Raw genomic sequence first — 27639 nt, forward strand, 5'->3', positions numbered from 1 at the left:
TGGACACATCAGCACACTGTCATGTGTGGAGGTCACGCTGCAGGAGGCAGTCACATGCTTACATGACTTCATTCACAGGACTGGAAAAGCTTCGGTCCTGTGCTGAGAGGGAGGCTGCAGGTCGTGTCTTCCCCACTAAAATACATTACTATAGCAGCAGTAGCGGTAAGCCACACCTTTTCATACTAAATTCTGCTTGAATGGGGCAAAACATCTTCAAATGCCAACCAGTAGAGACTGCCAGGGTTGTGAAATCAGTAACAGCAGACTGCTTTGGCACAATTCTAACTAGTACGTTGTCTCCCTTGGTCACTGCGCTGGGAGAGCAATGGCAGAGAGATGCAGTGTCCACCTTCCCGATACAGGCCAGGGCGCTCCAAGCGTCCATGTAACATACTGACCTCAGCTTTGTACTGATCAGTGCTCAGCAGCTCCTCCTGAGCAGCTAATGAGTTCAAGCCAATCTGCACTCTGTCCAGACTTACTCCTAGCAGGAATTAGCCAGGTAGCACGCTATTTTCCAGACTCGTGTATTGTAACTAGTTCCTTACGGGTCAAAAGGCGTTTGGGTGAGGCAGCTGGAACTGAAGACCAGCTCTAGGATTAGATTGACTGTAGGAGTTTCCTTCTTCTCAGCTTGAAAATTTACTGTGACTTTACAGCAACAATTAAAAGCTGATGGTGGAATACAGTAAACTGCTAGATTAAATATTAGAACAGCTCATGACCTGTAGAGAATTGAGTTAGCTTGGGGATCCTTAATAGCTGCTGTCTAGAAATCTAATTACAGGAATGACTGAGTTGTCAAGGAAAGCAAAGCTGCCAGCTCTGACGAATAGTCTTGCTTTAGTTGCTCTTCTGGTATCTTAAGCTCTTCCTAAGTGTAACGGCTTTTATAAATTTTGTGATCTTGCATTGTAAAATGCACCTAGAAACACATATTCCCTGCCATTACAGTGCAGCTGTACCTAAAATGTGGAACAAACTCCTGCATACTTCACTGTTTCTTGAACACTTAAGTCATTCTCAGCAGCAAATAACCCCTCTTTTAGTGGGTTAAGTAGAGGACTTATTACAGTTTATGAAGTTCTAGTGCCCATACAACTTTTTGAAGACTTGGGTAAGATTATTTTGCAGAAAACCTTTAAAACTACTACACTAATTCCCACCACTTCAGTGAGACAGGGCTAGTGCTGTCAAGTCAAATGATCTGCTCGTGCAGAACACGCCGCAGAGCACACAAACTACCTTCTGGGCTTATGATACTGTGAAATAGTAACTTGCTTGGACCTACATACAGGCTTTTGCCGACTCGTGCTTCTCCTGTGACAGACAGTATGGGCTTCCTTCTGTAACAGCTTTTGCTGTTTGTCAGACCTTAGGGGGATTTTCCCCGATCTGGCAAACTTTGGGCAGCTACAGATCCGGCATTAGCGATGACAAGCCATTCACAAGCATTGCCGTGCAGCTGCTTTAAAGTCTCGTGAGCTGGGCAGAAACTGGTCTCTCCACAAACGACTGCAAAGACGTGTGCTGCTCTTGACGTAAAATTCTGACCTGCATTCAGCTGCTCGCTGTGTGCCAGCACTTGAGCTCCTTACGCTATCCTTTGCTCCCTTGCATCTTGAGAGGTGACTGGTTTCTTTTGGTACAAACACCACATGAAAGGAGGAGGGAGGAAGAATGTCTAACAAAGCCGCTGCTAGAAGCAGAGCTCTGGTGGAGGCTGCTGTCTGCTCTGTTGGGCCAGATGAGCCAGCCCCATGAACTCGTGAGGAGTGCCTCACTGGGGTAAGTTCTGTCCTTATTGGCTACGTAACGTGGTGTTTTACAAGACTTCTTTTTCTCTTCCCCCACCCCCCAAGCCCTGCTTTTTAGGCCTAATTAAACGGTAGCATACTAGAAGAAAATGCTCCTAAGCTATTTTGCTCCTTAAAAAATAAAAATTATAGGCAGATGAAGCCTATTCAAGTGAGTACAAATTATGGGGATGATACAGGAAACACAGTAGTAACTGTGAGGTACAAAACTTAATTTTGATTTTTATAGCTTCTTTTTTTAGCAGCTGCAGTGCTGAGAGCTGGCACTTACTGGATGACATGGATCCCTTTATAAGGCTGTGTGAAAAAAGGAACAGCTTATTTTCCCTAGCAAAACCAGCAGCAGTTACTCAGAGGCATAAAAGATTTCTCCTGTTTTTTGAACTCCAAAGCTGACAAACAAAGCCTTTCTTGTCTGGTGCCCACATAGATGAGCGTGGATAACTTTTGCACTTGGGCACATGTGATATATGCGGGCAACGCTGACTGTTCAACTGCTGTATAGTTAATGTTTATGCTTCAATGTGTAACATTTTAATTGGCAGGATAGAACTTGGCCACTGAGAAACTCTTAGTGCGATTAAACCAGCTTGACAATGGATCCAATCTGTACTGAAAAAAAAATGAGGCTAGAAATCTTGCAAATCTTGGAACAGGTAGCACTGCAGGTACCAGCTTCCCATAACAAGCAGTTAGAAGGTGTGACAGGGCTTATTTCTCACCTGTAGGACTTCTTTCAGTCTTTCTGGGTTCTTCCTGTTCTGCTGTAAATGGTTTGGCTTGTCACTGGTTTCCAAGCTAACTGTGTTTCATTTCTTTTGCTTTACAGAGTACCCCAAGACTGCATCAGTCTCATTTGTTCCCACAGAGTAAAATGTGGGGCATCTTGAATTTGTGATAAAATGTCACGGAGCATAAGGCTGGAGCACACGACACCAGGGTGCTTTGTGACACTGGTGTGTAATTAGGCCGTGTTTTGCCAAGTGAATTAACACTTGCTATAGCAACCTGCAGGTGCACCTTAAGGATCTGGAGTCTCTGTATTCTGCTACGTCTTCACTTCAGCAAGCATTCAGCCTTCAAAGCGTTTGTTTCTAGTGTAGCTTTCTTGGTTTTCGATACTGTGCGTCTTCCGTGGGCGTCTTTCCAAACATAATGACAGATCCTGACTCATGTTTTACTAATAAAATGTTGCAAAATTGTTAGCATAGGTATGTGTTTTGGTCTGGAGCCTTTGAGATCTTTCAGGAAGGTAGCAAAATCCATCCGTTTTCTTCCAAGCTGAAATAGACTGTAACGTTGCCAGCTTTTAAGTGTTAAGATGGTAAAAATTTGAAATACATCCAGTGAAGGGTAAGCCCTACCTTGCTTTTTTATGTGTCAGAATTTAAAAATTCTGAGGCAAATTCTGAGTTTGTTCAGTCATGCGTTCTTCTGAATGTAATGACTTGGGAAATTTTTTTTTCTGGCTGCTGTGGTTTTAATCAAGACTTTAAAATATCTTCGTCTAAAAAATCTGTATTTCTCCTTTTTCCCCTAGTGGCTATGAAAGGAAGGACTGACAAAGTTATCTGGCACGTTCTTTTCCACAGTGATGAGGTCTCCAATATTATGCAGAGCACAAATTCCCAAAGTGCTGGTTATCCAGCTGGGGAGCTAGGAGTGGATGTGGGTGGGAAGGGGCGGTTAGTAAATCTTTGAATTGCCTTCCTTTTGGAAGATTTTTGTTTTCAGTTAGAGGGTGGGGAAATGGTCTCATTTAGGGTAAACTGCGAACAGGGTTTGTCAGCTGGAGGAGTTTCTTTCAGTAGTGTATCACGCTGTGAGGGAAGCGTGACCACTGCCTAGTAGCAGAATGATAACCTGTAAATGCTGTGTGCAGTACGAGGATTTCAATGACTTCTGGGATGAGTCAGACCCACTCGAATGTTAATTTAACAGGGACTTCTGCCGGGTTCCTGAGAGGCTCAGTCTTGGTAATCTCGGTGAATAATCTTGAGTATCAGCAGGAGCTCTTTTTGCATCTGTCCTCAAGTGGGAATCATGCAGGTTGATTTGGAAGAGCATCATCTTTCTTATAGTCACAGTAGCTCCTGCTGCACACACTTGAAAGCTGGGGAAATGCTTACTCAAATCTTCAGTGCGACCCCTTCCTGAAGCCCGTTATGTGCAGGATCTGTTAGGCCTAAAGGAATCATCTGTTCTTGTCAGGGAACCCGAGAGGAAATGAGCTTTCTTATTTTACCATAAGACCCCAAGTGATGTGGATTAATAACGCGTGGGAAGGTTTGTAGCAGTTGATGAGCTGTAACAGTTCAGGTAATACAGCTGTTCAGTGAAATGAAGAGATTCTCTGATTCAAGGGCACACAATAGGAAGTTACCTGCCCCATGTTGACCCCTTATGGTCTCTGAAACTATTGTGCGCTGCTGGGTGCCTCAAGCTGTGCCAACTTAAAAAAAAATCATTTTGAGGTGGGGCAAGGGAGGGATAAGCTGGAACTGATCAAGTGGGGTCACTGTTTATGTGCTTCCTAGGATCCAGAAATCTCTGTCTGCAGTCGGTGTTTAAAAAATAAATCATAGAAATTGCTTTCATCTTTACCAGCTCTCTTTAATTCTGAGGACTAGGGCCTGGAGGGATGCCATGAGGTGTACGGGCTGCAATAGCACCTGACTATGTATTTAACAATTCTTGTATCTGTCTAAGGTGGCAGAAAGAAGCACCAGCCTCCAGCAGCGGAAATGGTTTCAGGTTGTCAGAGGGTTGTTTCCATGAAAATTCCCAAAGTGAAAGCAGCAAGAGAGCGGGCTTGATATCCTGTCCATAACAGTAGCTGCTCTTTCATGCTTTGACCACCCATTTCTTAGGAGATGCTCTTGACCACACAAGTCCGGTCGCGTCCTTACTTACATGAAAGTCACGTATGGGATTTCCAGTGCACCTTTTGCAGCCTCTGGTATTTCAGGGGTTGCTTATCTTCCTTAGATGCTCTTGTCCTCAGGCTTTCTGCTGACAAGTGTTGTTAGCGGCTTCTTGGAGGTCAAGCTGAGATGGATTGCAATCTGCGTGTGATTAAATATGAATAATCCTTTCCCTGTTCAGCAAAGTAAGCACTGTCATGAATCCCACTGAGGCTGCTGAGAATTAATCATGTGGCCTAGTATTTTCTTGGACAGGATGAGATTGTGCACAAGGCCTTTCTGACTTGACCCAGGAATCCGTAAGAGCCAATGTCTGTGGTGAAGTTAATCATGGCCTCGCAGCAGTGGGTGTACATGTCTGGAAGCATACATGAATGTTACGGTAATTTGATGGAAAGTTGCAGAGATTAATTGCAAATCCAAATGCATTTCCATTTGTTTGCCATCTGTGAAAGGATGTATCTCACTTCTGTCATTCCTGTACTGCTAACCTGAGCTCTTCACCTGCGACTGTGAATGTTCGTTCCTTCCATGTACCCTTCACGCATTATTTTTCCCCCCCTTACTTCCCAGTGCTGGAGGTGGGTGGCCTCAACTTGACATGGGACAACCTCAGTGGGCTTGCCTCTGTGACTGTCTTAACTGTTCTGAAACCACGTGTAGTTCTGGCATCGTCCGGAGATGAGTTCTCCAGTGCAAGTGTACGTTCATTTGCTTTTAACCCTGGCAGAATAAAGGTGCTCCAGGTTCCCAAATGGTCCTTCTGCAGTCGATTTAGCCACGAAGCCAGAGCTCTGTCGCTGCGCTGGAGCGGCGGAGTGCGCTTCCAGGTGAGGCTGGCGCCGGAATCCAGCTGGGTGATTGCTGAGTCTCCTTAAGTGAAAGTCACGCCACCAAGCGTGCAGAGGGCAAGTCCTAACAGGAGCACGCTCTGCACGGGGCCAGGGGCGACTTCTTACCCAAAGTGTTCTCTCTTGGGAATGGGGCGGCTACTCCAGGTGAAAGGGAGAGCACAGCTCTGGCGTCCGGCTCCCCTGTTTGCTGCTTTCTGTGAAATCCCAGGCATGAAGGAAAGCAGCGTTGGTTTCTCTCTCCAGCATTCCTGTAAATACAGCTTTCAGACACGAATTAGTGAGGGGCTCTCTTCCTATGTCTGCAGATAAAGCCAAACCAAGTAGTGGTGTGATCTGCAGTCTTGTAATTTGAGAATGTTTAGATTGCTCTTCCAGTTAGTGTTAGGTGTTCACACACGGTTGCTACCCTGGGAGTTGCCTTGTCTCCCTTCCTCGCTGACTTGAACATAAATGATTCAAGCAAAAGGCATGAGAGGAGCAAAAGCACCTGTTTAAAGTGCACTTGGACGTGTCAAGGCCAAATCTGCCTTCGTCCAGGAGCAGCGAGTGTGATGTTGTGCAAATCTTACTGGCCGAGTGTTTTTTAGGGTGCTTTTTACAGCTCGTCCTGGCCTCAGTGGGCCCAGGGGCTGCTGCTCGCCACATCAGTTGCCTGCCGTTGTTCGGAGGGGAGAAGGCGGTGGGAGCCAAGGCGCCTCACGCCTGCGGCTGGCAGGGCTGACTCCTCCTCCTCCTCCTCCTCCTCCTCCTCCTCTTCCTCCTGCCCCCCTCCACGCGGAGGGGGGGTTTCCACAGATTTCTGGGCGCGGGGCAGAAAATTTGCGCACTAGCGATGCCCCAGCCGGGCCCGAGGATGCTCTGCTCGCCCCGCCCCGCCCCGCCCCGCCCCGCCCCGCCCCGCCCCGCCCCGCCCCGCCCCGCCCCGCCGCCTGAGGATGTGACGCCGCCGGGGCCGCCCCCCCCGCGGCCGCGGCCCTGAAATACGGCCCCGGCCGCCGCCGCCGCCGGGCAGCGCAGGAGCCGCGGCGCAGCGCGGCCATGCCCGCCCCCGCCGCGCCCCGCCGCCTGGCCGCCGCCGCCCCCGCCGGCAAGGCCAAGCTCACCCACCCCGGCAAGGCCATCCTGGCAGGTAAGCGCGCCGCGCCGCGCCGCTGCCAGCGTGGGCATCCTGCGGGGCGGAGGCTGCCGCGGCCGGCCCGCCCCGGGGAGGCAGCGCGCTCCCCGCGGGGGCTCCATCCCGCCCGGGGGTCCCGTCACCCCCCTGGGGGTGGCCCCGCAGCCAGCCCTCGAAACGCCCCCGGCATCCCGGCAGCCGTCACCCCCCGGGAGGCGGCCCGCGGCGAGCCGCGGTCTCCCCCCGGCAGCAGCGCCCCGAGCTCGGGCGGCAGCTCTCCGGGCTGCGCCGGGCGGGGGTCGCAGCGCCGGCTGTCCCCGCTACCTGTGGCCTTGCTGAAAAGGTGCTGGTGTCCCCGCTGCGTGCTGCAGGGTCAACGCGCGGCTCCCGGCGCTCGCCTTGTTTAGCAGGGCGGGTTTTCGCCTTCGCAGGAGGGAGTTGAACTGGGAGAAGAGGCAGCAGCGGGGTTACTTCTTACGTGCCCCCTGAAGATGTTAAGGAGGAAAGCTGAAGCGGCAGCGCTCGGGTCGTTCCCGCTCCAGCCGTGTCTGGCATGCTGCTTTGAAACAGCTGCTCTTACGGCTTCCTGGTCCCTCCTTTGTGCCTCAGCATCGATCCCCGTAGATCAGGGCATGTTTTCCTGTCCGGTTCTGCCCGTTTCCATGGGATCTAAATAGGCTCCAAGTGCAGTGGGAACTGCAGAGTTAACACGCTTCCTCCTTCTTGTGGCTGGTTTGAGCTTTGTGCTGAATGGAGTCCAATACAGTTACAGCCTTGTTAAACTCCTTTGTAGCCGTTCCTTAGCTCCCTGGCTTCTCCTGCCACTCAGGACGATTCCCAGAGTGGAGATTAGCATCTTCCCTTTGAAATCAGCTATCGTGGCCCCGACCGGATTGGCATGTTTAGAGCTTTTGTGTTTTCCAGCCAGTTCCCCCTCCTGTGATTGTGCCTTTGTTCATCTGTCCAGCTCCCTGCTCCCCTCCGAGGGCAGGGCTCCAGCCTCCTGTAGCCAGGACCCGAGAGGATCAAGGGTCTAGCTGCCCTCCGGCCGGGCGCGGGGCGCCGAGCCCTTGCCGCTCCGGCTCTGCCTGCCAGCGCTGCCCCTGCCTCGGCGGGCGGCCTCCTATCGCGCAGCTCTGGAGAACTGCAGCGCTCTGGAAATGGATGCAAGCGCCGGAGCATGCGAAGGGTGACGAGGCCTCCCAGTGTCGCGTTGCCTGGAGGAGTCTGTGCCGCCACCCGGGCTGCCGGGCCACAGAGCCGGGGCACGAGGAGGCGGCAGCCGCGGCCAAATGAGAGGGTGCCTCCTCAGTCAAATGAGACCTTTGGCGAGGCCGGGCTCTGCAGGGGTCTCAAGACTTGTGCTGCCACCCCTGCAAAGAGGGTTGTTAGTTCAGGCCTCATCTTATTCTCTTTTGTTTAGAGGTGTTTTAAATGGGATTTAATCCAAGCTTAGTATGGGAAAGACAGGCAGTTTGTTCCCCATCCAGCCTTCCCAGTCTCTCCCAACTCACTGCCCATATGTGGTGCATCAGGTTGTCACTGCCTGGGCCGCTGTACTGGGAGACCGTCACAGGCCTTGCGCAGGTCTGTAATGGGGGATCATCAGCTGTAGATGCCTTGTTGGCATACTCTGAAAGAGGCTGCAGCAGACTTGCCCAGCTCTCCCCTGCCAGGACAGTTGCTGTGGGTGTGCCTGGAAGCTGTTCTGGCATAAAGGGGGGAACGTGGTGTTTGTGGCCTTGGCCGGGTGTTAGGTTGGGCCACACGGCACAAAGCTGCACATGCCCCCGCTTGGAGGAGCCCTTCTGGGTCCACGTCAGGCTGCAGAGGTGGAAGAAGGACCCTGTTGAGATGCTAGTCTCCTCACACGCAGCAAATCAGAGTAATTGGTTAACGGGCAGAAGTCCAGCGAAGCCTCTGTGGCATCTAATTGTATTAGAGAACCACAGAAATGGGAGAAAGCTGCTGTTAACTCCCTGCGTCCTGGTCTGCTCAGGCCTCCAGCCCCTTGCTGGGGACATGCCGTGCCATTTGCGGCTGTCTCTGCTGACTTTAAGGGGTTCGCTGATTCTCTCAGGGTTTCTCATCTGACATCTGTCTGCACAACAGGGGTGAGTGCTCCCAAGCTGAACCTCCTGGAGAGCTGGAGGTGTTCAAGAGGGACTGTTCCTACTGTTCTGTGCTTCATCTGCCTTGTACTGGCAGAGTTAAATAAGCAGCCGTCATCCTGCCCTGGGTGTATATCTGCTCCCAGATCCTGTGTGTAACTGAGATCCTCTGCCAGGGACGCACAGCCCCCTCGTGCTGCCCAGACCTGAGCAGGCTCTTCTGAAGAGATGCAAGTGAAGCTCTGGCTGCCAAGAACTCTTCTCCTTCAGTTGTCGCAAATGACAAATGCAAAGTTAAAAATTAATTTGCTAATGGGCTGTTGTTTGTCCAAGCAGTTGTTGTGTGCCCGGGCACCTTGCTGTGACCACGCCGGCGGTGCCGGTGCTGTGCCCCGTGGTGTGTGGCCTGAGCACACGAAGGCAGCTTGGCCATCCTGGCCGGTTGGGTGGGTGTCGCTGCCAGGACTTGGTCTTGGGAGCGCTGCACACAGACTGGGCCGTGGGTCCCTGCCGCTGTTTGACCCCTACCCCTGCTTTGCAAGGGAAGGAGCCCCCCAGGCTCTGAACTGATGGAACAAAGTGGGTTTGGGGGACCCGGCACTGCATCAAAAGTGACATGGCTGTAGGACACTTAAGTTTGGCATAGCGTGGCTTAGCTTAAACTTGGTTAAAAGACTGGTAAATATGCACGCTTTATGCTGAAATGGGTATTATCTGTGTCTTTCTAACTCAGCTGCTGGCTCACTTACCTGTTTTAAAGCTGGCATAATTTCCCTGTGAACCTGTAAGCTCGTTTGAGGGCTGGCTTGTGTCTCTTCTGCTGGGTAATAACCTCTTCGCAGGCAGACCCGGGAGTTGACCAGCCTCTCCACAGCCAGCTTTCCATTTCTGCGCCATGGTTTCCAAGCAAACCCATTAGCCCGCCAGGCTCCTGTCCCTCCTGGCAGCCTCCTGGTGCTGCTGGTCCCCTGCGCGGCTCCCAGCATGGGGCCATGCCGCAGTGGCCAAGCGGGGAGCTTGAAATAAAGGCAGCATGTGGTAAGGCAGGAGTGCTGACTGCAGAGCTGGTCACCCCTGTGCTTCCCTGCAGGGCTCCTTGCTGGGTTTTCTTGGCCGCTAGGTCCGCTCAAGCTAGTGGACTGTTTGGAGCCCAGTGCAAATGGTCCTCACCATTTTGCAGGCTAACCCCTGCTCCCCTGCCCTCCTCCTGAGAACTTTGCTCCTGGTTAGCAGCAGCTGCTTGATGAAAGGCCTTGCCTGCCCTGCCCAGAGTTAAGTACAGTCTTACTCTTCTTTTAGCGAGCTTTGAAGCCTGGGGTCTGCTTCGTTCCACGGAGAAGCTCCCAGCTGCCTTGCTCTTCGCATTGTACCTCTGCTTGCCCGGGGGCTGGTGCACAGTTGCTATTCCTGCCCACACCTAATCCTGCCCGGTCAGGGAGGCAGGATGCCTGGATGCCATCCTACATGGTGCTTGATTTGGAAAGAGCTCGCAGTGGTTGTGGCTCTTGCTCCGTCGTTTGCTACAAACATTGAGTACCACTGGGAAATAGCAGCGACATGCACCGAGGTCCCAGGAGGAGTGGGGGCAGGAGAGAGAGGGGCTCTGCAGGGAGAACGAGAAGGGCCTGCAGGGTAGGGCACGAATTACCAGGGAGCCCAGGATCACATGAGAAACAAAGCAGTAGTTAGAGCTTCAGTTTCCTCTTCTTTGTTAATCTCTTGATATGATCTTTCTTAGGAAATGCTGTACCTAGGGAAGAGAAGAGTCAGGGACTGGGTCTGAAAGCTGTGAGTTGCTTCTTGCGGAGTAGGACTTCTTTCCCAAAAGTCCCAAGTCCAGCTGGGCTTCCAGGGCCATTGCCCTCCTGCGAGGGTGGGAGAGAGGTGGTGCTGCTGGGAATGGCGCTGGGCCGGCACGCTCCCTGGCCTTTACATGGATGCCTGGTGCTCGCAGCAGAGTAGGGGATGTTCCGCCCTCAATGCTGAGCTGGGGGAGCCGGGTGGTGGGCTGAACACAGCTGTGAGGGAGGATTAGTGAGTGTGGCCCTCCAGCCTTGCCAGGTGTGCTGGCCCTTGCTGCATCACGCTTGGCTGTGGTTCCCCTGGGGTTGCCTCTTCTGGCTGTTGTCTGTATGAGGAAGGGGGCAAAAGGAGCCCAATGGCCATGAGTGTGTTTTTGCCTGCCTGTGAGCCCTCGTGGACTGCAGCTGCGGAAACCTAGAGCAGCCGTAAGGCTTCTGGTGGGAGGAGGCTGCCAGCCCCAGGACTGGGAAACCACATCTGGGTGCCCAGCTCCTTCACTTTGACTGAATTTTGTGTGAGCTAGGGTTAACCTGGAGCTTTGAAATGTGAGCTTCTGAGATTTTCACATGCTTGATGCTCTGCTTGACATTCTGCAGGCAACCATTTTCTCTGGGTCAATGTAAATAATCGGAAGGAGCCATCCATCTTCCTGGAGGCGATGAGCACAGCGAACTGACAGCTCAGGGATGTTGCAGCATCTCTCATCTCTGACGGCCTTGTGTGGTGCATGCTAATGCAGCCTCCCGGCTCCTGCCTGGGCGGTGGTGACCCTGTGCTGTGTCCCGAGGTCTGAGGTCACCTCCTGACAGCAGGGGTTGATTTTTTGCCATCTCTTCTCTCTCCCTGTGCTCCAGTGTCTGGTACAGCAGTCTGGGGGACCAGAGCCTGTCTACGGGGAAGCCTCAGTCCCAGCAGTGGCTCCTTCATCGAGATGCGGGGCTATGCTGGGGAAGGCATCCAGCAGGCCTGCGCTCTGACATCGGCTCCCTGTTGCCTGTCTTTAGAAAGGTTTTTGGACAATTAAGAAGTAGGTGTCTGAAGTGGGGTGATGGGTTGGCTGGGAACCAGCTCATGGTGGTGGAGCCAGGGCCCCAAGGTGCGCAGGACAGCAGGGAGAAGGTGAGTTTAGCCGAGACGGGGGACTTGGCAGTCCCCAAAGGTGGAGTCGGCACCAAAGGCAGATGATGCTGTGGCTGTGAGCAAAGGCAAATGGCTTTTGCTGTCATACTCACACCCAAGAAATGTAAAATATAATAATGATTTATTGCAGTATTGGCACATTGAGATGTAAATGCAAAGAGATGAATGAGCGCGTTGTGAAAAGATGGCCTGTTGAAACAGGACGGTTCCAGTAAGATTAGGGACAAATTACTCCATCCCATCCACAGCATTATCTGCGGTGCTGTTTGCATGGGGCTGTTTACCCACCCGATGGCACAGGGTACAGACAGGTGCGTTTCATGTTTGTCGTTCTGTGTATCCCCGGTGGGGGATCAGACTTTTGCCAGCCTGGCCGTAGCGTGCTCCCGTGATGAAAGCAGCCACGTGTGTATTTACCGATGGACACGCTGAACCCCCGTGTCCGCTGCTGGCCTTGCCCCATCAGATAGGAGACCTTCCAGGGTCCCTGGCCCCCGAGCAGCTGGCGGTTGCTCTCGGAGAAGGGTTGGCCTGTCACAGGACATGTTTTTTTTTCCCCTTCTAACCAAAACACGAGTAATCCTCTGGCAATCTGGTTTGGGGAAGTGGCCATGCCGTGCATACAGCCCTCCCCAGTCTCAGCGCTGTGCACCACCTTTCCCCCAGAGCAGCCCTGTGCTGCTGGTGTTCCTCAAGGATGGGGCCGCGGATGCGCGGCGAAGGGCTGTGCGCGGCCGGAGGTGCCCGGGCGAGGGCTGCGGTGCCAGCCCTGCCAAAAGCTGTCTGGGAGATCGCCATCCCCAGCGGCGCCTGCCTGCTTCTTGAGCCGGGCTCTGCCCCGAGCCTGTTTCACAAGATGGCCCGTGGTGGGATGGGCTCGGCCGAGGGTGGAGCTGTTAAACCCGTTTCACCACTGCAGGCATCGCAGGATTTCTCCACTAGGGCCTGGGTTATGTTAATGGCATGGCTCAGGAGCCGGGAGCTTGGCTGCCAAGAGGCGGTGGATCCCTAGGGACAGGCAGGCAGAGGGGTCTGTGCTGCTGCAGGGCAGCACCTGGGCTGCAGAGAACTGTGATGAGCTGGAGGTGGGCATATCCACCTCCCTGATTTGTAGCACCCTGCTGGTCTTTGCTTTTCTTATTTATTTGGTTTTTATCCCCCAGCTCTGAAGGCTACCTTGGCTCACGGGGCAGGCCACCAAGTGCCCTCCTGAGGGTAGGAACCATAAGCAGGGCATCCAGGAGGCAGGCGGGATTGCCTGCTGTGCCCGCAGCGTGCGGTCCGTGCCCTCAGTCTCGGCTGCTCAGCTCACCCCGTACACCTGCACCTTCTGCAAGTGGGCCGGGTGCCCTCCGAACAGGGGGGGCGCGGGGGCCAGCTTGTGCTGGTGCTCTGGAGGGGAGCGGGAAGCCTCTTTGTGCCTTCCCACTGCCCCGAGCCGTGCAGCTGGCAGGAAGGGCAGGCTTCCAGCATGGGTCCTGTGAGAGCTCTGCTGCTTTGCTTCCAGACCCTTAGGAAAAATTTCCTCTGACCTGAAAGGATCCTGGCAAATCTGAAGTTAAAAGGAGCTTTTTGTATGGAAATCAGGTGCTTGTGTATCTGCATGTGAAATTACCCTTAAAATGGAGAGGCTGAAATTGCTCTCCAGGTGTTCACTTCTCATCAGAGCTGCCAGAGTCCTGCTGCTCCATCCGCAGGAGCAGGATGCTTTTGCAGGAGTGGCAGAGGGCCGGTGCCACCTCCTGCCCCTCTGTGGCTCCCGAACAGGGTGGTGGGTGTTCGCTGGGGCACTTGCCCCCGGGTAGGGGTTTGCAGGGGTTGGCGGTGCCAGCCCTGGTTTGTGTCGGCCCCCAGGACTCTGCTCGTCTTCCCCATCACGGCCGCATCCTCCTGCCCTCGGCATCCGCCCTGTCCTGGGTGCCAGAGCTGGGTTCCCTGGGAGGGGCTGGCCCCGGGGGGGCTGGTGGTGACCCCAGCAGTTGCTCGCTGATGGGGTTTGAGGTCGTTAGCTGAACCTGCATGCACCAGTGGCATCCCGTGCTGCGTGTTGCAGGGGCAGCACCCCAGCTGTCCCCAGAAACCCTCTCCTCCTTCCTGCCAACTCTCCCCAGCGCAAGGGCTGTGGCCATGTCCTCAGATAACTCCACTGGCCCCTCCACAAAGGACAGCTGAACTTTTTCTGGGAAAATGATGCCAAGTGGCTGACAAACAGGTATTTTTCCCCTCCTCACTGGGCCTGCGGGGTTGGGATTGCTGGCAGCTGGGGCGCTTGCAGGCTCTCTGCGGGTGCGGAGCCATTCCTCGTGCCGGGAGAGGGGTTCCCCGGCCAGCGGCACCTTCTCTGGGGCTGGGCAAAGTGACCTTCTCTGAAGGACGTCCTCTCTCCTCTGGCTCCGCTGTATCCAGCTAACAGCTGAGAGCCTTGGTCTGGCGGCCGGGCTGCCCTGCTTGGTCTTTCACCTCCTGAGCGCTCGCTGCCAGCTGTTCATGCTGACTCCGCAGTGTTGCAAGAGCTGAAGCTGCCGGTTAAAGTCCGGGTAAACAGGTTGCAAAGCCCTGGCGAGGGAGGCGGGGTTGGAAGGAGCTGCTTCTCCTGGCAGTGGGGTGATTTATTTGCATAGAATAAAATTTCTACTGGAGTAAAATGGCATGGGGAGAGGATGCATGACAGCGGAGCCAGACCTCGGATGGGTCTTGCTTCCAGGGAGGGAGGGGGCTGCAGGCAGGTGGTTTGTGCTGCTCTGTCTCTCTGCAGGCAGAAGAGAACAGGAAAAAATTGCCCCAAGCCACAAACTGCACCCTGCTGGGTGCCCCTTCCCGTGGGATTTGGGTCAGAGCAGCACCAGGGGCACAGGCAGCACACGTCCCCAAGCAGGGCAAGGGAGAAGATCCTCCTCTGGGTGCCTTTCCCTGTTCCCCTGCCCTGTGATTTGTGTCTGTGCAGCTGCCGGAGGAGTCTCGGAGCTGTGCAGCAGCAGCAAGGCAGCCTTTGGGCCCGCTCCCCTGCCCTCATCTGTCCCAGTGAGCGGTGACAGAAGTGATCAGGATGCCAGTGTCCAGCCGTGCCCCGGCTGCTCTGTGCAAGCCCTGGCGTGTCCCCTGCCGCAGCCGAGGCGATGGGTGTGCTGCGGTGTCCCAGGGAGGCAGCCACTCTTGTGGTGGCTCTGGGATGGGGACAGCTTTTGTGTCCAGCTACCTGGTTTGCCGCGGGGAGCCAGCGCAGATGCCCTGTTCCTCCTTCCTTGGCTTGGGTGGCCCCAGTACCCCAGAGGCTGCTGGTTCCCGGGGGGGCACACTGTCCCTTTGCCAGGGCACTTCGCAGGCTCCAGGATGCCTGTGGATGTGGCTTTGCCCCCAGGATGTCAGGCAGAGCCTCCCTGCCTCCCACACACGGACAAACATCCTTAATCCTGGGGGCTGCCGAGGCTGTGGGCAGGTTGCAGGAAGTGCAGCATCGTTCCCCGTGCTGTTTGGTGCAGCTGCCCCTGGACTGGTGCTTGTCCCAGCTGCTTCCCTGCTGCCCAGCTCTGGGGGATGCTGGGGCAGCAGCTGGTGCTGGGGAACCGAGTGGGAACATCTATGGCTCTTATTTTAAGTGCCCAGCACTCCAGGATTGCAGCACAGGAGGTGGGAGGGAGGTGGCCTTGCCAGCCCCTGGGGCATTTGCGTGGCAGCGGGGCTGGTGGCACAGCAATGTGTAGCGGTGCAGAGGGGTGCCAGCTGGCGCTGGGCTTTTTGAGGACCATTACACCCAGCTGAAGGATGCTGCTCCTCAGCACACTGCTCACTGGGGACCCGCCAGCTGCTCCTGCAGGAGCTCTTTGGCTTTGCAGCAGAAATTACAGTGCCTGGCAAGCCCTGTGCCATGGCACCAGCAGTGTCTGCCACCTCTGACCTCAGACGTGCCAAGGCTGGGAGAGAGTTGAGGGGCAGCGGGAGAGCTCTGGGGGCCCTAGGGATGGCGGCTGTCCTCCTGAGCTGCCCCGGGTGAGAGCCGGCAGCTGGCCGCAGCGCCGTGAGCTGGCCCCGCTGCGGCTTCCAGTGGCTGCCTCCCACGCTGCTGAAGCACAGGGTGCCGCGGAGGCGTAAAGGCCGGTGGTGGTCGCCCATCGCCGCGTCCTGGGATGCGCCTGCCTCGCCCAGGCTGAGCAGCTACGGCCCCTCCTGGGAACGCAGGGGGAAACAAGGAGCCTTTGTGCGCTGCGGCAGAGCTGGGCTGGCCTTGTGCCCCATCCCAGCACCCTGCGAGGCTGGAATGCTGCTGGGCTGGGCTGGTGGGTCCTACCCTGGGGATGGGGGGCCAGCACTCGGTGCTATGGTGTCCCTATCCCTGCTGTGCCTGCAGGAGGAGGAGGAGGAGGATACTCTTGGAGCGCAGGGCTGGGCTTTCCCATTGTCCCAGGCTGTGCCGAGCCCTGGAACAGCTTCTTGGCTGCCTCGGGGAGGATGAGCGCGGCCTGCTGCTGCTTCTGCCTGGGTGGAAAAAAACAGGATAAGGCTGCTTTAAGGTGGGTGCTGCCCAGGTGCTGGAGGGAGCGCAGTGAGGCTGCATTCCTTTCCCTCCAGAAGGACCCAGCGGTGCCCCAGGGGCTGCCAGCCTGCCTGCAGGGACTCCCCCTTGCTGGGTGAGCGGCTCCCCTGGTGGCACGCTGTGGGAGGGAGCAGGAGGCAGCACCAGAGTGATTAAGGGTCTCTCTTGTAAATTTGGAGCCCATATAGAAGAAATAAGACTATATGAGCAACTCCCCTGGTCTGAGGAGCTGGGGCTGGCTGCTGCTGTCACGGGGAGCCGCTGTGGCCCAGCTCCCCGTCCCGTGGGCCGCGGTGTCCCTTATCTGCATCCCCTCTCAGGGTACTTTGGAGGGTGCTGATAAGCAGAGCTGTGCTCTACCATGTGGCCCCAGGCCTGCGCTTGGCCGCAGAGCGGGGCGACCCACCGCCGCCCCCAGCCCCTACGCTGGCCATTTTCGTGACAGTGGCAGGGTACTGCCTGGGACACCGGGTGTCCCCTGGGCTGTGGTGCAGGAGCTGCGCGGGAGCTGCGCGGCTGCTGCCTCACGCCGAGGACGTGGCTGGGCGGGGCTGGCGGAGGCGGATGGCAGACCTGCGGCTGCGAGCTGGCAGCCGACCTGATCCCGTGCCGGGCCGTGTCCTGCCGGCTGGGGCCCGGGTTGCCCTCCCCGGGCAAGGAGCCAGGCGGCCCGCAGGGGCTGCTCTGGTGGGTGCCCAGCCCCAGCGGCAGCATCCCGGGGCTCCTCAGCATGGCACGGTGCAGCGCCTCGTCCCGGGGAGGCTGCCGGGCGGGGGCTTTGCCCCTGCCTTGTGCCCTGCCCTGGGCTGCAGCGGGGTTTGCCTCTGTGAGGCCTGGGGGAGCCCAGCTCAGCCCCACGCTTCCTCCTTGCACCAGCACAAAGAGCTCTTGCTGTGCTCAGCAGGACCCAGCTGCGCTTTGATGCGAGGAGAGGAGCTGCGTGGCTGTTAGCTGGCCGGCCGTGAGCCTCGCTCCCAGGGCCCTCCAGCCCAGCTGGGCCAGCTCAGCTGCCCCGAGCAGCTCGTGGCGGGGCCAGCTGCGGGTGCTCCACCGAGAGCCAGTGTCACTCGCTGCCAGGGTGCTGGTGGGTCCCCGGGCCGCGGTGGGAAAGGCTTCAGCCGGTGTAATCAGTGTCCTGCAGCTGCCGCTGCCTGAGCCTGGGCGGCCAGACGGACTTGATGATAACTGCGCTTCCGCGCTGGCACAGCCCGGTCTGCAGATGGGCTCCCGCTGGCGCTGGGCGAGGAGCGGCGCTGGGCCTCGTGCAGTGCCGTTGCGCTCTGTCGGGTTCATAAATCCCCATGCTGGCAGCTCACCTGCGGGGTGCAGGGCTCCGGAAGGGGAGGGGCGCCTTTGAGGGGGAGACGACGCTGAATCCGCAGCCGTGGGTGTGGTGTTCTGCCTGGTTTTCCCACCCCTGTGGCCAGTCCCCCCGCCAGCTCTTGCCATGGCCGGGTGGTGATGCCTGTGCAGGGTGCCAGGCTGGCGTGGGGCCGTGCTGCCATGTGAAGTCCCCAGGGGTTTGGCGAGGACAGGGGCACCACGTCCCAGCCCAGACCTGGCTTCCCCTGGTCTCGGGTTCAGCTGTCGTGGAGCCGGCAGCAGCCACGTGGCACTGGATGGGCACGGTGCTGCTCCCAGCCCCAGCATCCCCTTCTTCCCTGCCCAGGTGGCCTGGCCGGAGGGATCGAGATCTGCATCACATTCCCCACCGAGTATGTGAAGACGCAGCTGCAGCTGGACGAGAAGGCAAACCCTCCCCGCTACAAGGGCATCGGTGAGTGCATGCCCAGTGCCCTGCCCCAGCCTGCTGGCCGGATTCGGAGGCTCCCGGGAGCCTGGCTGGAGCCGGGGGGGAAACGGTGGGGCGGTGTGGTGGCCCTCGGCGTGGGGGGTGACAGTGGCGCCGCTGTGCTCTGCCGCAGGGGACTGCGTGAAGCAGACTGTCCGGGACCATGGCATCCGGGGGCTGTACCGGGGGCTCAGCTCGCTGGTCTATGGCTCCATCCCCAAGGCTGCTGTCAGGTAGGTGTGCCCCATGGCACGGGGTGAGTGGAGGGGACCCCAGGTGGCAGCAGACTGGGGGGTGGGTTTGGTCTCGATGTCCCCAGGGGCACTTTGCCGAAGCCGGGTGCTTTCCCAGACTGGGAGGGCCGTCTCGCAGGGTGCGCGGTTGTGCCAGGGACAGACCCAGGGCGGGGGGGCACCCCCCTGGCTGGGCACCCGGGCATTGGCACAGTGGCTCCTCCGCAGGTTCGGGATGTTCGAGTTCCTCAGCAACCAGATGAGAGATGAGCAGGGGCGGCTGGACAGCACACGGGGCCTTATCTGCGGGCTGGGCGCCGGCGTGGCCGAGGCAGTGGTGGTGGTCTGCCCCATGGAGACCATAAAGGTGGGAGGCAGCTGCCAGTGTTCCCCCACCCTGGCATCCCTCCCCAGGCCAGGTCAGGAGTGGGCAGGAGCCGGGGATGCCTGGCTTTTGGGGGGCAGGTCTCTGGGGAGCCGAGGACCACGTGGTTTGCTTGGGCTGGTTTTGTAGGGGAGAAGTAGATGCTGGAAAGCCCCATGGAAGGGTCAGACCCTGTGGCCATGGCCCCTTCCCATCTCTGGGGAGGAGCCCCTCACCCAGGAGCTATCCTGTCACCCATTCTAGGGCTGTAAAACCCGTGTGGTCGCTTGCAGAGGTAGTTTCCCAGGTTTTCCTCTGCAAAGCACACCACTGGCCAGGGGTGCAAGCGTCCCCCGTGACCTCACCCAGCACGGCCTGGCCACATGGGCCGGCTCCGGTCTCAGGACCATCCCCAGAGGAAGGCAAGAGGTGGCCAGCAGCCCTTCGGGGCCGTCGCATCCCCCCTCGCCTCGGCCAGGACGAGCGCGTCATCTCCCTGCAGGTGAAGTTTATCCATGACCAGTGCTCCCCGAAGCCCAAATACCGCGGTTTCTTCCACGGCGTCCGGGAGATCGTTCGGGAACAGGGTGAGTCCCAGGGAAGTGATGTCCTGTCTCCCTCTGCTACCCCCATGCTGGGGGGATGGAGCGGGAGGTGGGGAACGAGTGAGGGCTAGGACTGGCTGGCTGGGGAGGTTTTTCTCTGCCTGAGTGAGACTGCTACTCCCCTCCAATGCCCTGACTTGCTGCAGGACTAAAGGGGACCTACCAGGGCTTAACCGCGACTGTTCTCAAGCAAGGATCAAACCAGGCCATCCGCTTCTTCGTCATGACCTCCCTCAAGAACTGGTACAAAGGTATGGTGGCCCTGTTCCCCCAGGACACCCAAGCTGCGCCGGCTCCCCGGGCACCTCCTTGAGAGCCAGGCTTGGGCTTTCCACCAGAGCATCCTCCACTTCTCGTGGCTCAGCCTCTTGTGATGGAGGAAGGTGAAAGCCAGGGCAAGGAGGCCCCAGTTTGTGGGGTTGAAGCATCCCAGTGCTAGAACATCACTTCCACTCCCACCCTGGGCTCCCCAGTGCTGCATGGGCTCTGTGGGGCTGGTGCCACTGGACAGTCTCCTCCAAACGCCCTGGGCCCCCAACTCAGCATGGCACCAGCTGTGACCACAAGCAGCCAGATGTGACACCTTCCCTGCGGGCTCCCTTGGGGATGTTACGCTTCATCCCCCTCCCCCACTCTGCCCTCAACCTCTCCGCCTTCCCAGGGGACAATCCCAACAAGGTCATCAACCCCTTTGTCACGGGGGTGTTTGGAGCCCTTGCTGGAGCTGCAAGCGTCTTCGGCAACACCCCCTTGGATGTGGTGAAGACCAGGATGCAGGTACGGCACCGGGGCGTGGTGGGGGACCGCTCTGCCTGCGGCGGGCTGGGGTCACCCATGGCTTTGTGCAGCCCCTGGGGCAGGTGCCTGATGCTGGCAAGGTTTGGGAGATGCCTGGGGACGCTGCCCCGTCGCAGCCGGGCTGCGGGGGTGCCGGGAAGTGTTTGCACGGAGGTAGGGACATCCCTGCCAGGTTCGGTTGCCCACAGCAGCAAAGGGGGATTGGTTCCTCCTGGCACACCCCCAGCTCTCTGCCACCCACCATCCGCCAAAATTCCCCCTGGATGCACCCCTGGCTGCGGCCTCTGACCTTGCTTTTCCCATTCGCAGGGGCTGGAAGCGCACAAGTACAAGAGCACCTGGGACTGTGCCTACCAGATCATGAAACACGAAGGGCCGCTGGCGTAAGTCCTGTGGCGCGGGCGGGCAAGGGCCGGCAGTGGGGTCAGCCCCGGTGGGAGGCACGGGGGGCGGCCAGGGCAGGTAGGATGGATGGGGAGGGGGCTGCGAGTGCAGCCTGGCCCCACGACCCACTCTATCCCTGGCAGGTTTTACAAGGGCACAGTGCCCCGCCTGGGCCGCGTGTGCCTCGACGTGGCCATCGTCTTCGTCATCTACGACGAGGTGGTCAAGTTCCTCAACAAGGTGTGGAAAACGGACTGAGTGGGGTGGGCCGGGGCGGCCCCGGCCTCCATCGCCCCGCAGGGCTGCGGCTGGAGAGCTGTGACCAAGCCTGCAGCTGCCCGCCGGCACGGCCCGGGGCCGAGTCTGCCCCTCACACGCACACACCCCCCCCAAACCCGGCCACCTTTATGTTTAGGAACAGGTTCTGGAGCAGGTTAAATTATCATTTGTGTGCTGAAAGGAGCAGGGAGGGAGCAGCATCCCAGCATCCACACCCCCAGCATCCCACTTATGCCTGCCCTGATCCCCTGGTGTCACTTTCCCCTGGTCCTGCATCACCTGCAAGGTTATCCAGGGTGAGGTGTCCCCTGGGACGGTGGCCCTGCACCCCTGGGGCCTCTGGCAGCCAGGAGCTGCCGGCTGCCCAAGGGCCAGCACTTTTTGGGGATGCCGAGAGCCCCCTGGAGCCATGTGGGTGCAATGGCCAAGCTGTGCACCAGGCATTGCAGCTGGTGGAGGCTCTTGGGGCTGACCGCTGGCTGGGAGCGATGCACCAGCTCTCACAGAGGCTCCAGGGGTGCCTGCCAGCTCTGCACCCCCTGGGACAGGAGGTCAGTGACCCGCTGGCACAGCCCCAGGCTCCCTCCTCCCTCCTTCCTGCCAGCACCGAGGTCCCCTGGCATGCAGCATCCCAGCCCCCTGCTCCCACTCAGCCCTGGGCTGCTGAGCAGGCACAGCCCAAAATTGCACATACAGCCAGGCCTTTAGTTCTTTTCACCGCGGGGTGGGACTGGGGCGAGCTGGGTGCCCCCATCACTTGCTGTTTACAGTCAAGACACGTGTGCAAGCCAGGGTGGGGAGGCGCAGCCCTGCGCCGCAGCCCTGGCCCCTCGGCCGGGGGTGCAAACCCCTTCTTCTGCCACATTCCCCCCATCTACCCTTACCTTGCTGCGGCCCTGTAGGTAATCCCGTAGCTTTCAGAGCTTCACACTGACCCACTAACACCCATGGCCATGGGGACAGAGCCCTGCCCTGCCCCACTCTGGGGTCGGCCGCACCAGATTTGTGCCAAACTTCCTGCCGCAGAGCCGGGGCTCACCCCGTCCCTCGTCCTTCCTGTCACCAGTGACGAATGCAGCCTTAACACGGGAGGGCAAAGGAGGAGAAGGAAAGCCTGGGCGCAGTTTACCTGCGGCTTTCTGCTCTGCAGCCAGTGATGGTTGGGTTATTTTTTGTTTGTTTATTCGGTTTTTTTATTATTCTGTTTTACATTCGCAATTTGAATAAAATCAGTCTGGCTTTAGCAGCTGTTTTGGTGTCCGGGCAGTTCTCAGTGGGCGGCAAGTGGCTCCTGGGGTGCAGGTGGGGATTGGGAATGGGGTCCCCCATTGCGCCCCAGTCCTGCCACCCTCCAAGGCTGGGCCGGTGTTCCCAGGGGAGCATGAGCTTCAGCCAAGCGTTGCCCCTTCACAGCTGCTCCCAGGCAGCTCCGGGTTGCCTTGTCCCACGCACAGCGTTTTATTAACCATCCCAGTTAATTTTATTAAGTCCTCGCCCCAGCCACAGAGCAAAATGCTGGGACAGCGAGGGTCGGTGGAGCAGAAAGGAACGGGCTTTGTCCCCCTGCCCAGCCCAGGGGCGGTGCAGACGGGGCTTCAGCCCTCGCTGCTCACCCAGTGTTTGCTGGCGTGGGGGGAAGCCGTCCCACGGCGGGGAAAGCTGTCCCTTGGTGGTTTGTGGGCTCTTGGTGCCATGTGGGGCCTGCTGCTCTGTGGGGGCTCGCTGCTGGCCACGGGCTGCCTGGCGGGTGCCGCGGGCGGCTGCTGGCACCAGTGCTGCCCGGGCAGGAACAACACATGCTGGGCCCCGGGCACCCGCCGGGCTCGCTGCTACTGCGACTCGTACTGCGAGAGGACGGGCGACTGCTGCGAGGACTACCACACCGCATGCCGCCACGCCGGTGAGTGTCGGGATGGATGGCACGGCTGGGCCCCGTGCTGGGGGGGAAGCCCCGGGGCTGGGGATGCCAGCCTGGGCTGCTGCTTTTGGTGGCAGGTGTTTGCTATTATCTGTTAGCCCCATGCTTTGAGCGGTAACAAGACGTGTGGGGATGCCAGCTGGCCTGGATTTGGAGCAATATCCTGATTTTCTGCTTTTTTCCGCGCTGAACGTCTGGCTGCTCCCTGTGCAGTAAGAGCCCACAGGGGTGGTCTCTGGTCTGCAGCTGAGAATAACAGGATGGCAGAAGCACTGTTGTTGCAAGCCTTGGAGCTGTCCGTATGGGACATGGGTGGGATGAGCCCCGGCATCAGCCCTGTCACTGCCACGGGCGGTGCCGTGCACGGGGACGTGGGAACTGGGGCCCAGGGCTGCGCTGGGGTGACAAACAGGGAGGGTGGGTTTGGGGGGTGCAGAGCCAGCCCACCCTGGGGGCCCAAACCCAGGCAGGCGCCGGCTGCAGCCCCCTGGACAATTGCAGCCGTCAGCCCTCCCTAATCTCCGGGATATTAGCGGGGTCCCAGCTCAGCGCGATGCAGACACGGCAGCGGCGTGGGGATAAAGGCCTGCGGAAGCGGTGCACAATGCCACTGCGCTGGCGGGGCAGCCTCTGCCCGGGGGTGGGGGGAGAGGGACTGCCGGGGTCACCCTGCCCCTTCCCTTGCCTCCCCTCTCCCGCTCCCCTGTGCTGCGTCTCCCCTGCCCGCCATCCATCCCTCACGCCGCTGAAGCTCTTTCCCCTCCTCTGTCCTGCCAGCAGCAGTGGGCTGCGCGGTGGGGCCCTGGGGGCCGTGGAGCGGGTGCAGCTCCCCGTGCGGGGTTGGCAGCAAGGCCCGCAGCCGCCAGGTCACCGTCCCGCCCCGGCACGGAGGGGAGCCCTGTCCTGACCTCAAGCAGCGCCGCGGGTGCCTAGGGGAGCACCCGACTTGCGGGATGGCCAAAGGTAACGTGGGTCCCGCAGGGATGCCCACTTCCCTTGTGCGTGACCGTCCCTCTGCCTGTCCTGGGGCATCTTTAACCATCCACGTGTTGTCCCCCCCGGCTGCTCTTCTGCCAGAGGTGGCCAAGATATTACCTGACTCCTTCAGCCGGGACTTCAGGGATCCCTGGCAAAGAGCTGGGCTGCTGCTGCCGGAGGAGCCTTCTGGGTAGGTGTGGGGCCGGGGCCCCTCTGCAACTCCATCCTGGAGCTAGGGCCCCTTTGCACACACACCCCCAAAACTGGGGCCCCTCTGCGCACCCCTCTGCAGCCATGGCCCCTTTGCACCCCAGCCCAGAGCCATTATATCCCCTCAAACCATGGCCCCTTTGCATCCCCCAGAGCCATTACCCTTCTCCCGCATCCCAGCCATGGCCTCTTTGCACCCTGCCCCAAGCCATGGACCCTTTGCACCCCCCTACAAAACCATGCCCCTTTGCAACCCCCAAAAGCTGTGGTCCCTTTCCTCACTCCCCCCAAACCATGGCCCCTTTGCACACCCACCCACCCTTTGCACTCCCCTAGAGCCATTATCCCAGCTCCCAGACTGTGGCCCCTTTGCACCCCCAAACCCATGGCCCCTTTACACGCCCCACCCATTGAGAAACCACCACAACCTCTGCCCTACCCTCCAACCACCATTTTCCCCACTTTTCCCCCCCCATTTTTCCCCCTCCCCAGCTACTGCGGCTATTTCCGCCTGACGCAGGTAGGGCCCCCCTGCCGCGGGCAGCCCTGGAGCCGCCGGCTGCACCGGGACAAGCGGGTGTGCGTCGAGTGCCGGGGGGACGCATCCCACCGCCGTCCCCACTGCGCTGGGCATGGGCTGCAAGGAGCCAGGTAGGTGGTGGTCTCAGGGGGAGACGCCCCTTCAGAGGTGCAACACGTTGCACTTCCGAAGGGACCTTCCCCGCCATGGAAGAGCAGCTGTTTGTGTCCTGAAGGCATCTTCCTTTTATTTTCTTAATTATAATATATTTATATATAAAACTAATATTATATTGGGATATGACACAGTATTATAGTATTATAATATACCATAATGTTATAAGATAAATCAATACTATGTACTATAAATCAATAATACTTAATATAAAAATAAATTTATTTATATAGAGTAGAATATTTCATTTGGAAGGGACCTACAATGACCTTCTGGTCTAATTGCCAATATGTTATTATATATATATACACGGTCATATGGATTATATATATAACAATATAGATTAAAAAAATATATATTTAATTAGCCACAGCGCGCCGTAGCTCTCACCAGCTTTCCCTTCCAGGACGTTTTGGGTGGCTGCCTCTGTGGCAGGATGCCAGGGCTCATGGGTGCAGGAGGGGCTGCAGGAGGGTTGTGTCTGCCCCCCACCGGCCCTCATCTTTGTGTAGCATCCCACCGGGAAGGTGAGCTGAGCCTCCCTGTGCCACTGCTCCTGGCTGGGGAGGCGGGGAATTAAATAAAAACGTGGTGTCATTTATAATTTCACCCTTCTGCAGGCTCGCTGCTTGCCCTTGGAGCTGACTCCCTGCGTTTTCCATTAAGTATTTTGTTGAAGAATGGGAAGAAAACCCTGCTTATAAAGATTAAAAATAAGGGAATTGCTAAAGTATGGTGATTCATGGTGGAAGAACATCATGCTGAGGTTAAATCTGGGTGAGAAGATGATGTGGCAGTGACGTGGGAGGACAGTGCGATGATGTCATGCTCAGCCATGACATCATGCCTTGCAAGAAGCTGCCATTGGCGAGCAACATGAGGATGACGATAGCATCCTCCCTCTGCGTTCGGGCCAGCCCGACTGCAGAAAGCCGTTGGGCGAGGCGTGAAGGGCGGCTCAGCTGCATGCTGTGGCTTGCAGTGGGAAATTAAACGCAGACACACAAATTCTGCGTGTGGTCGATGGTGGCAGTGGGTGCCCAGGTCCAGCTGTGGGGCTCAGCAGCCCCCACTGGAGGGAGCAGGACTGGGCTGGGCTGGGCTGGGCTGGGCTGGCCCACACCACAAGCACCCATCCAAACCTCAGCATCGGCAGGACGAGGCTCCTGCAGCGAATGATGCGCCCTGCGGGGCTGGCTCTCACCAGGCTAGCCAAAGGTGTGTAGAAAGGCAGCAGGGAGCCCAAAGTGGGCACAGCCCCAGATCTGGGAAAGAAAGCGGGAAGGAAAGGGCAGCTCATGGCACTGCCATCCCTCCTCCTGTGGGACCCTGGCTGCAGGTGGGCAGCCAGTTCCTATCCCCAGGTGGGGAGCGGGCTGTCCCTGTCCCCGCAGTGGGGACCGTGGCCCTGGGCTGCCCCAGTGCCTGTGGAGGACCATGAGGAGCCCAGCTCCCTGCAGAGTTTGATGATTTCCAGGAGGACCTCCTCCTTCTCCAGCAGGATCTTTTCCTTCTGCAGCTCCAGGATCTTTGTCTGCAGCTGGCTCTGCTTCTCCCACCACTCCCTGGCTGTGCTGACACAGCCCCACGGGCTGGGACCCCTTCAGCACTGAAGGGCTGCCTGAGCAGAGCAGAGCAGTCTGTTAGAGCCAGCAAGGGGATGCAGAGCTGCAGGGAACCACCTGCTCCTGCATTTTCTCTCCCCTCAGTGCCCCTGCCATCCCTGCATGGCCCTCCCAGCCCTGCTACTTCAGGCTGCCGGGATGGACTGGCAATGCTGAAACCAGACCCTAGGACTGCTCCCTGCCAGCTGTACCCCACCCTCCCAAAAGCTTAACCCTGCAGGATTCAGCTTTCCCCACCGAGCCTCCTCCATGTGCTGGCGGCGGCCAGCGGGATCAGGGCAGGGCACAGCTGCTCCAATGAGGGAGCTGAGACCAGCAGGGTGAGCGAGGGGACTTTTCTCTTGGAACAATGTGGGTTTTGGACAGCTTGTCCACAGCAAAGGAGAAGCCGCTGACTGGAGAGGGCTGCTGCAGCTCTGCAACCCACTCGGCTTGGGGACGGGGCTGGAAGCCGCAGCGAGGGTCCAGCACACCCAGCTCGGTGGGTGCTAGGGAGGAAGGCAGCGTCCAGCAACAACGCGGGTGCCTCGCTGTTGTCCAAGGCCAGGGTGCCGGGGCTGTCTGTTCTCCGGCTCTGCGTCGCCGGGCTTGTCATCACGCCGAGGCACGTCTGCGCCAGTGCTGGGCTCAGGGGGCACTTGATGCAGAAGGGTGTGGGAGCTTCGGGGGAGCTGGATGGCAGCACCGGACGAGCCCTGCTGCACCCCAGTCCTGCGCGAGGTGGGACCGGGAGCTGCCGCTGGGAGCATCTCAGCCACAGGCAGGCTGGGGGCCGTGGGGGCCGCGCTGGGAGGCTGCAGGCTGTTTTTCATGCTGCCAAGAGCAAGCTTGGAGTTGGGCTCCCTGCTGGCTATACCAAGGAGGCTCTCCGGCACAGGCTCAGGGCTGGCAGGCTCCCTGCAGGGCAGAGCAGCCCCTGCCCCGGGGCAGCAGCACTGCTCTGGCCGGGCAGGAGCAAGGCCAGGGTAATGTCCAGCATCCGGGGGGGGACAGAGTGGGAGAGGCCACTGGCTGCCCTGGCTGTGAAGGCTGAGAGCAATGGGTCCAGCAGCCCTGGGCCAGGCTTGTTGAAAAGGGCAAAGATGTGGTGTGAGATCTTCTCCTGGGGCCGCTGGTGGAGCACTGCGTGCTTTCTCCACAGCCAGCTCCCTGCAGGTGTTGATGACCTGTTGTGCCAGTTCTTGCAGCTCTCATGGGGTGTGTGCCAGACTGGGGGGCTGAGGGAGCTGGCCGTGGCTGCGGTCTCCTCCCAGGCACGCTGCCGGGCCAGTATGTTCTTGTACCCGCTGCTCTTCGGGGTCAAGATGTCCTTGCAGAGGCTGAACTGCGCCAGGCTGAGCATTTCTCCTCCTTGGAGGACTTGATGCGCTTTGGCCTGGCTGTGCTCGTGCTGCCCCTGCAGCAGGCGAGGAGGGCATGAGGATGGGTCGGGGGTGTGCTCATGCTGAGCACTGCTCTATAC

The 27639-nt window shown here is 58.3% G+C and overlaps 2 protein-coding genes and 1 long non-coding RNA gene across 4 annotated transcripts; all 3 read left to right on the forward strand.

Moving 5' to 3' along the window:
* Positions 1 to 6575: 6575 nt before the first annotated feature.
* Positions 6576 to 22001, forward strand: SLC25A1 (solute carrier family 25 member 1). Its single transcript, XM_075110720.1, has 9 exons — positions 6576 to 6727; positions 17967 to 18074; positions 18223 to 18322; positions 18551 to 18689; positions 19189 to 19273; positions 19438 to 19542; positions 19953 to 20068; positions 20399 to 20472; positions 20617 to 22001. The coding sequence occupies exons 1-9, from the start codon at positions 6637 to 6639 to the stop codon at positions 20729 to 20731; spliced, it is 933 nt and encodes a 310-aa protein (XP_074966821.1). The 5' UTR covers positions 6576 to 6636; the 3' UTR covers positions 20732 to 22001.
* LOC142065013 (uncharacterized) lies at positions 6749 to 16278 on the forward strand. Its single transcript, XR_012663263.1, has 2 exons — positions 6749 to 10781; positions 11223 to 16278. It is a non-coding gene; the product is annotated as an uncharacterized LOC142065013 (long non-coding RNA).
* Positions 22002 to 22134: 133 nt separating the features above from the next.
* LOC142065012 (somatomedin-B and thrombospondin type-1 domain-containing protein-like) lies at positions 22135 to 26521 on the forward strand. 2 transcript variants are annotated; one of them, XM_075110721.1, is made up of 6 exons: positions 22135 to 22652; positions 23451 to 23633; positions 23748 to 23838; positions 24351 to 24509; positions 24959 to 25079; positions 25173 to 26521. In XM_075110721.1, exons 1-5 carry the CDS (start codon positions 22265 to 22267, stop codon positions 25062 to 25064), a joined length of 927 nt encoding a protein of 308 aa, XP_074966822.1. In that variant the 5' UTR covers positions 22135 to 22264; the 3' UTR covers positions 25065 to 25079; positions 25173 to 26521. The 2 variants fall into 2 exon arrangements, with proteins under 2 accessions (XP_074966822.1, XP_074966823.1); XM_075110722.1 differs by having other exon boundaries at positions 23748 to 23830; positions 24328 to 24509; positions 24959 to 26521.
* Positions 26522 to 27639: the final 1118 nt, after the last annotated feature.

This window comes from Phalacrocorax aristotelis, chromosome 15 (genome assembly GCF_949628215.1).
Source record: "Phalacrocorax aristotelis chromosome 15, bGulAri2.1, whole genome shotgun sequence".
Classification (NCBI taxonomy): Eukaryota; Metazoa; Chordata; class Aves; order Suliformes; family Phalacrocoracidae; genus Phalacrocorax; species Phalacrocorax aristotelis.